The 9,437-nt window shown below is 36.9% G+C and overlaps 1 protein-coding gene across 15 annotated transcripts in view; it reads left to right on the forward strand.

The window, feature by feature from the left end:
- Window positions 1-8,368, forward strand: part of LOC131591713 (ankyrin repeat and sterile alpha motif domain-containing protein 1B-like) — a 407,097-nt gene extending 398,729 nt beyond the window's left edge. For 10 of the 15 annotated variants that reach the window (XM_058862673.1, XM_058862674.1, XM_058862675.1 and 7 more), the window contains 3 exons: window positions 1,233-1,370; window positions 6,677-6,844; window positions 7,985-8,368. In XM_058862673.1, the coding sequence (XP_058718656.1) occupies window positions 1,233-1,370; window positions 6,677-6,844; window positions 7,985-8,095 (417 nt within the window). In that variant the 3' untranslated portion in view covers window positions 8,096-8,368. The remainder of the gene's footprint in view (window positions 1-1,232; window positions 1,371-6,676; window positions 6,845-7,984) is intronic. The other 5 variants (XM_058862677.1, XM_058862678.1, XM_058862682.1 and 2 more) reach the window with 1 other exon arrangement.
- The last annotated feature ends 1,069 nt before the right edge of the window (window positions 8,369-9,437 follow it).

Raw genomic sequence — 9,437 nt, forward strand, 5'->3', positions numbered from 1 at the left:
AAGAGGTGGGAAGGAAAAGAGAGGGGTGATGGAAAACCAGATATGCTCAGAGATTGTTTTAACTTGGACAGATGGCACTGTGGCAGCAGCAAGTGGTGGCTCTGTGAAGAACTGGGACATTACAGGTGTCACCAGTTCCATGATGCAGTAGTGATGCCATATTGAAACAGGATATGTCACTGTGGGCTTTTGTGGAAATGCCAGAGCTACAGCCAGCAGAGCTACAATCCAAGAAAGCATATAAACTAATCCCTAAGTAAATTCCTATTCAAGTAATCATTCTTTTCCTTAAGCAAACCCTTTGAAACATGTATGTTGCTGAAGCAAGGCATAATCATTAGCCACTCTGCTGTATCTTCTTCTCTGGCTTCATGGTTCCTTTGGCCTGAATACAGTAATTACATATCAGCAGTTTATGTAATGAGTACTCATAATTTTCTCCAAAGCTTTAAGACAGCTTTTTTTTGTTCCATCGGACAGACATCCCCACCTCTCTCCCAGTAGTGTGCTATAGCTTACATTGGCTGTTGCAAGTAGTGTGGCTCGGTGCATGAACGGTTTAATTTCCCTACATCTCTCTTACAGGATGCTGCTGTCAGTAAGTGGAGATAAGCTGCCAGGTCCCCCTGTAGTCACCATTTTAGTAATCAGAATACTTTGGATATCTCATGGTTTCAATTATAAGTGATGTTTGATGTTTTTTCCCTCCTGAAGAAGTATAGCTAAAATTTGTCAAATAGCATGTTCAAAAACCTGGCTATTGAGCTTGCTGGGTTTTACCAGATCCTGTCTGTCGGTAGACTGAAACAGTGTCCCATTTTGATCACTATACAAAAGCCCAGGAACTTCATAAGATGCTGGTATAGTGCTTTGAAACGTATCTATAAATACTATTTCGAAGCACTATACCAGCATCTTATGAAGCTGTGTCCTGTGCGGTAGGAAAGATGTCTTTGTCAAAGGAACCTGAATAAACTCCAAAGCACAAGTAGCCTCATAGGGAAGACTCTAGAAAATATGGTTTCCTACCAGATCATTGGCAGTTGGACAAGGTCAAAATTCCAAATACCTGTGTAAGATCTCACATGGAGTGTATTAAATCTCTTCTTATTAGGACATTCCTGAAATACTTTGGTACAGTACATCAATGCAAACGTGAATCTAAACCTATACCCTTTACAGCTCTTTTAAATTTAATTCTTAAATTGATTGAAAATATTTTTTTTAAACAGAATATTATTGCTGAACATGAAATCCGCAACATTTCCTGTGCTGCACAAGACCCCGAAGACCTTTCTACATTTGCGTACATCACTAAAGACTTGAAGACGAATCACCACTACTGCCACGTATTCACTGCATTTGATGTGGTCAGTTGACAGAAGATACTTCATTTAATAGTTCTTTCCATTAGCAATAGTTACTTAGTTCTGTTAAAATATTTTCAGGCTATATTAATGGTGATTAATGGAAGGCATCATTAATTTACCCCAGGAAAAGACTGCTATGGGATAGCAAAAGGACATTTCTGGAGAAGAGCAAGGATTTTCTTTGATATCTCATTTGCCATAGGAAATAACTCTGTCACCTCAGCTGTTGACTGTAAACTGAGCAAGTAGCTTTTCATACAAGTCTGAACATGTAATTCTTATAACCTAAGCTATAAGCCTAAGCCTTCCAAAAGTTTGTAACAAGTACGTTTGGCCAGCCATTCTGAAATCTCAGCACACACCAAAAGTCTGCCTTTATTCTGAAAGTAGCAAATTAATTATTTAATTATTATTTCCTTGTTCTGTAATTATTACCTGCATATCTCAAAATGGTACTTCAGCAAAAGTCCTTGGAGCTCCTATTATCTTGGTGGAAAATTAGTAATTTCTTCCTATACTTATACTTTCAGGTGGGGATGTGCAAACTATTATGGTTTCAAGAAATCATGAACACGTATCAATTAATCAGTCATGTAATTTTCAGCTAAATTTGATGAACTAAGTAGTGGCTAAAGTTTTTATGACTAAGACTTATAGTCCAAAACTTTCAAGAAAACTCACACTTTGACTTGTGCACAAGAGAAATTTAAGGTGCTATTAAAACTTCAAAATCATTCAAGAAAAAACATTGTAATAGAGTATAATGTGTATGAATTCTTGAAACATGTTCATGTGAATATAAGTAAGTTAAATCAAAAGAACAGGGTACCTGAACTACAGCTTTTTACTTGAAACTGGGGAAACAGTTAACATGCACAGCAATAGTGTGTGGGAGAATTTAAATAACAAGATGTACAGGTAGGTTAGAGGAATTTTAGCATTTTGGTTGAGTGCTTTTGTTATTTAAATTCTCTGCTGACATTTTAGTATCCACAGGGAGTAGAAAAACTTTGAAATTGTGTTAAAAATAGATAGACAATGATCAACAAGATGCTACATTATATAGGCTTTAGTGATGTGTGAACAACTGAAATTAGACTGATTGAGTGAGGTTATTATTTCTCCTAGTCCATTTAAATTCTACTTAATGGTTTTGAAGTACTGCAGTTTCAATTATAGGTTTAGTAATCAGGCAGAAACATAGACTCAGGTATTGCAGATGAAAGTCATCTCCTTTCTTGGCAAGGGAAGAAAAGTGATCCAGGGATAATTACATTTTGCCCACTTCCTGTACCTTCGGAGGAGCATTTAATATCCCAAGCACTTTAAATGGCTATTTTAAGCAATACGGAAACTTTAACTGTCTTAACTGAGTTTTCTCCTACAATCTAATCCCCATTTGGGTGTTACATACTCAAATATCCTCTTTTTGTGTTTTACTTCTCAGGAACTAACATTTTTGATGCAAGTACAAGCTCTATAAAAACTAGCTAGATGTTCAGAATGCAAACATACCATGAATTAAATTTTCTATTTAGAGCCTAATGTTTATGTTAAACTGATCATCCCATTTGCTAATAGAAACAATTCCACCCATTTGCCAATGGATAGAAGTACAGTCATTTTAAGAAAATTAAGGTTTAAAATTGTAGAAATCCACAATAAGATGTAAGGCATTTTAAACCATCTTTATTTGGTAATACTTATATGCAATGTTATGAAAAAAAAATTACTCTTTGGGTCCTTCAGTTTCTCAGGAAATGTGGGCAAGAATAATTTATTTATAGATAGGGAAATATTTCAGTGTAGTGACATGAAACCACAAGCATTACTGATACTACTTAAGAGTAACAGTACATTTAACTCAGAGTGAAAATTCTACAATCAAAATTGCAAAAATGTCAGACTTTATTACAGAATACTGCAGGGGAAAAGGTTTGGGGGAAAAATAGGACTTATTGCTCAATATTTGAAACCCACTTCACTTTCATTTTTTTACTAAGAAGCCTTAAATCTATGAGTGAAGGATTCCCTCTGGAGAAACAAACCAACACAGCTCCTCTATCAATTTCTGGTTCATGTATTGGAGATACCCAAAGTAATTTCCATCAGATAATCCTTCATTGCCCAGTGCACCTGTGAATAGAAGACAACAAAACAGTCAGTTAAAATATAAGGAAGCAATTAGCTATTGTAATAGGTTGGCTGAGTTAAAGCTGAGGAATTCTGAATCAGACTTGGTCTGGGGCTCTGACTTGTAGCATTGCTTGGCAAACAAGGTAGTTGAACTCATTCCTCATCTCCCAAAAATTGTTGCTTAAAGGCATCAGCTTATTCACTTTCCCTCTCTGCCTTACCACACAAGCAACAGGATTGCAGCAGCCTGTGAAGCACCCCGGGCCTTTCTCTCTCCTTTCTGAGGTGCTTGATGCAGTGCTGTGAGAGTCAGCGTCTCCTGCAGCAGCCAGGGGCTCTACAACTTCCATGCTAAGCGTCTGTCGGGGAGGGAGAATTGTATCCTTCCTTTTGTGCCACATGCTTTTGACCTTTTGAACTTATTTGAACTTTTTAGTTCAAATAATCTCCTCATTCCATCAGAGGAATTTCCACAATGGATTTTGGTTTAGTTTTCCACCCCTGTCCTGAAGAGAATCCTGTTCTACCTGTCCAAAATAGCCTCTGCAAGAATCTGTACCAACTCTGGTCCTTATAATTTCATCTCCCAGTACTACAGGTGGGAAAGTCTTCAAACTAAGCTTATTTACTTATGGGGTTTTTTTCAGATAACTTTTTAAAATTTTACAAGGTACACTTTTAAAGTCCTCCTTGCCTCCATTTGCAGACTTCCCTTTGGCAAGGCTCTACCACAGTAGAAATTTATGTATAAAATTTATATACAAGCTATGGCTCCGTTTGCACTTGAAATATTGAACAGAACAGTGAATGTTCCATTTTATTTGATATATTTCAAATATTTATTAACCAGAGAAGCAGTTACATGTTTCTTATGGTTTTCAGGTTCAGGGCAGGCCTGTTTTTTCATTTTACAGACAACAAAGGAGACCAGATTATAGTGGCTTTATACAAGATGCAGGACTTAAACTAAATTTATGGCTCAGTATGGCAAACTTTCAGTCTGTCTCTGCTCCCATCTCCCAGATTTTCAGGCCTGTCTCAGTGATCTTTTTTATGCCACGCTGGATGGTGTATTTTCTCAGTCCTACTACTATTGCAGCCTGCATATTCTCCAACAAGCCATTCCTACACCTTGTCTTGCTGAGGTATTCCTTAGTGATATTAATAATATCTACTGCAGACATTCCCATCGTGTTATAGTACACTCTTACTGTCCCGACAGCTGATTCTAAAGACATCTCTCTATAGAATAATATTCTTACCCCACTTAAAAGTACACTCCATTTCAAATTATATTATTCTCTACATTTTTAACAACTACACTCTAGCACTTAATTCCTTGGCCAGCATTCTGCTAAAAGGCAGAGCACTTTATAACAGACTCTTTAGTTTTTATTTTATTATTACACTGGAAAACTGCATCCTCAGTGTTTTTCAGTTCTGGACAGTTTCCCTTGAAGTTAAAGGGGAGATAATTTGGAGACTACAGCTATCAAATCAGGCAGACATTTTTATTTGGGAAGCTATAAAATTTTGGCTGGCTTGCTGTTGTGATTGTAGTTGTAACAGCAGAGAGCATGTCCCAGTGCAGGAGTATAATTGTTTTCTGTCTGACCTAACACAGGGCAGAACTGGCACCTTTATAAGAAGCTCTTATAATGAGCAAAATATGCTGAATTTAGCCTGTATTATATCAGTATAAATGAGTGATAAAAAAGGAATGGAAATTCTTCAGGGAAATTAAAGTGTAGATGATGAAATAAAATGCTTGTCCATTTAACTTTGTTTTAATGATTGAAGGTGCTGCAAACAGTGTACTTCCAAGTGCATTGCATTGCTTTCTCACTTACTGCAAACTGAACAGTTAGACTTGACTAGTAAAGACATAAGTCATTTGAAAAAGTATCAGAAACGTGAGAATTTTAAGGGATTACCTAGGTTCAAAGCAAAGCAATGCAGAATTGCTCATACTATAGGCTATGGAGATGGAGGAAGGAGAGGGTAACAGCTGAATCATATCAAAGATTTATGAATTATTCTAAGGGGACTGTAGGACATCATATGGAGGCAAGCCAACAGGCTTGCCTTTGTTTTGCAGGGGTTCTAAACATTATTGCAGAGTTAGTAGCCCAGAAGTAGGCTCTAGTAGGAGCCTAAAAATAAGCTCCAGTAGGAGCCTGAAAATAAATATACAAAAACAAACCCACAAACCTGAAGAAAAATTACCATAGGAATTCACTTGCCATTTAGAGTAAGGTCAAATTTGAAACTCACAGCTGCTTTTTCACTGATGTATAACTGTACTGAAAAGATATTTATATCAACCCCTCTGATACCTCATTCATGTGTTATAAATATTTCAACAGGTTTTTTTTCCCCATATCCAAAGAGGATTTAAAATATTCAACCTTTAACACTGAATTGGTTTTAGGCATAATACCCTGACTTTTTTGTTTATGCCCACTAACCTCCCTTCCCCTCGCTTACAAGAGTGTTGTTACGCAACTGTTTGAGCTCAATTTCACTTCTAGAAAGCAAACCACGAGAAGGCTTCCCCAGGACTTGCAGCAGGCACTTGGACCTGCACGCACAGCTACCTGCACTGCACCTGTCAGCCGGGGCACATGCTTCCAGCACTGCCCTCTGTCCTTCTGAACACATCACAGCCGTGCTGCAGCCTCCTCCTGTGCTGCTTGGTGAGCACAGAGCATCCCAAGGCATGTGCCCAGGGAAGCAGCACGTCAGGCTGCCGGCTCTGGAGGAGGACGGGTCAGCGCAGCAGTTCCGAAATAGAGCGAGGCCGAGTGTCACATTGCAACAGTGCAAGAGGGGCTGGATCCTGAGAACAGCAGATATGGGATGAGTTGGGAAGGTGGGAAGGTTAATATACTTGTTCTAAAAAGAGAAGACAACATACTCACCCACTCATGTTTTCGTGTTAGTAAGATGTTTTCAAGGGGTTTAGAAGTAATTACTTTCAGTACAATAAATTACATTTAGATTGTTTTTAATCCATGAGAAATCAAATGGCAGATGTAAACATTAGAGAGACTGAGGAGCTTATTACCAGTGTGATTTTAATTATTTACATTGAAAATCACTACCCCACTTCATTTATCTGACAATAATTCAACCTCACCTCAATTTTAACTGTTTCTGTTTTGTTCCAGAATTTAGCTTATGAAATCATTCTTACACTAGGACAAGCATTTGAGGTGGCCTATCAGCTTGCACTACAAGCACGAAAAGGGGGTCATTCTTCAACCCTCCCTGAAAGCTTTGAAAACAAACCCTCTAAACCTATTCCCAAACCACGTGTTAGTATTCGGAAGTCAGTGGTAAGTAGAAGGTAGTAATGCATGCAAAAAAATCCAAAATTCAGCTATACAGTTAAGAGTTTATATACTAGAAGCTGTACAAATAAAAATACCTCTCAAGTCAGAAATGCTCCATTGTACCACCTCTGCTCATCAGCTGGCAGGGTTGTGTCACCACAGCGCTGGCAGCCATTTCAAACAACTGCTTATTTCAGATTTCTCCAGTTTAAGATGTTGCTTGGTTAGTCTTGTGTATATGTCTTATAGTAATTACATCAGAGCTTTAATTAATTCAGTTTAATCAATGCATACCTCTCAAACTCTGAGGTTTTATGGACTTTCCTAATTTATCACCTAACTTGTTTGGTATACGATCATGGCATATGTATCCTAATCAAATTACAAATACAAATCAATTTTGTATCAATTCTGTACAATTATCTTGTCAGACCAAGCAACTTCTTTTTTTTTTTTCTTACCCTTTTTTTCTTTTTTTTTAAATTTGGGATTCAATATACTTTTCAGCATTAATCACAGATTCCTAAGAAACAAAGCTCATTGAAGCATTTGTATTGATTGCCTTTAAAGTGCCCTCCTGAAGTGCAGAGATGACAGAGAAATATTCTTTTACGGTAGACCTTTTAAAAAAATTATGAAAACTGTTATAAATTAAGTGAGAACACAGGCACAGGGTGATCTGGGAGGGTAAGGAGAAAAATGACCGCACACTGTATCATATTCACCGACTATAACGCGAGAACTGTACTCTATGACACTTAATTATTGGGTGAGGGGAAGGGTGGGGGGGAAATGTATGACTGTACACTTTGTCATCCATTGCCACAGAATCTTCCTCCATAAAACTTTAAGTAGAAACATTTCCTGATGCCATCGTCTGTCTCATTAGCGAACAGACTTCTCAGGATGAAGTGTGGCTTTAATGAACTATGATGCCCTATAGCTTGGGGGTAAACACAGCTCTGATCTCAACAGGAAGAAGAAGGCAGCCATGAGTACATGGGAGTGTAGACACCACCATACTTGCTGCTGTACGACTTTGTCAATTCGGGATTTGCCCTGTTAGTTTAAAGAAAAACCCTCTGCTCAAGCTGCCGTGCACGGAGATGGTAACCCGTCTGTATGTTTGCATTTGTCTTAAAGCAGATAGATCCATCCGAACAAAAGACTCTTGCGAATCTACCCTGGATTGTTGAACCTGGACAAGAGGCCAAAAGAGGCATTAATACCAAGTATGAAACTACAATTTTCTGATAAAAAACTGTCCCCCTGTTCCTTGTTGTGCCTTGCACGCCAAGCAGTCACAGCACAGCCTTTCCTTTATGGCAACGTTTCAATCCAGCAGAGAGGAAGACTGCACTGTATGAGTGGCCTTGTAACTAACAAAAAAGGCTGACAGTCATTTCTGGTGATGTTCTTCTTCCTGCAGCACTGAATGAAGAATGACACTATATGAAGACTTTTAAAATTACAGTCCACAAGAGGAGTGAGAAACCTTATTTTTCATGCAGTTCTCCCTTGTGACTCTGCCACAGTGCTTTCTTTGATTTCTTATTTTAGAATTCTACTTTTTAAAGAAAAAAAAACCAAAATGTCTCTAAACTAATACTAATGCTGCCTATGAGTAGAGTATTTGATTGGGTTTTTTATTTAAATCTTGGCAGTTTTTAATTGAAATAGAACCAGAATTAATAAATAGATTATTTGTGAAACCACTGAATTAATTAATAATTACTGTGTTGAATAAAGAACTCATTAAAGTGATGAGAAATTAGGCACCCTGATTTCTGTGTGCGCTGATTTTATATGTAATCATTGATGTCCTTTGATCCTCTACAGAAATAAAAACCTCTTGCATTGTAGCAAAGGATCAGAGTTTTATGAATGGTTAGAAAAAGGTATTAATAATGCACAGAAAACATTTATTAGATATTTTTATGGAAGAGAAGTACTATAGGAAAACATATGAATATTTATGGAAGGAAGCCAGATTAATTATGAGAAATACTGTTTATTTTAAAGTTAAGTAAATGACTGCTATTGCAGCATTATGAAAATTATAAGAGTTGTAGCATCAGTGCACTAGATGTTCTGTGTGATCAGTCTGGAATGAAAGTGGAATGGTCATTCTACTACACCTACATATAGTTTATGCAGTTCAACATTGCTATAGCCATGAATTCTACAAGTATTTTTAAAAAATAATCTCAGTGGTTCTAAAAGAAGTAAAAACCATGGATTTTGCTATCAAGATTTCTGTCACAGAAAGCTTGTTTGGAAGAGTATTGATAAAATTCTACTGCAAAACATTTTCTAAATAAAAACAGCAAGAAAAAGAAAAAAATTCCAAAGTAATACAAACGTTTTCATGAAACAAAAAAAATTAAGCATTTGCTTAATATTTGGTTAAACAAGATTTACTTACTTTTTCTTTAAAGTGTTTTAATTTTTTTAATGTCTGTGGAGTATTTGTATAATACCATGATGTATATTTATGTAGAACTGAAATTATAACAGTAAAATTATCATTATAGGAGAAAAATGACATTTTAACGTATATTGTTCTATCCAGTCAAATTGTGAATCATTTTGAAGT

This window comes from Poecile atricapillus, chromosome W, assembly GCF_030490865.1.
Source record: "Poecile atricapillus isolate bPoeAtr1 chromosome W, bPoeAtr1.hap1, whole genome shotgun sequence".
NCBI lineage: Eukaryota > Metazoa > Chordata > Aves > Passeriformes > Paridae > Poecile > Poecile atricapillus.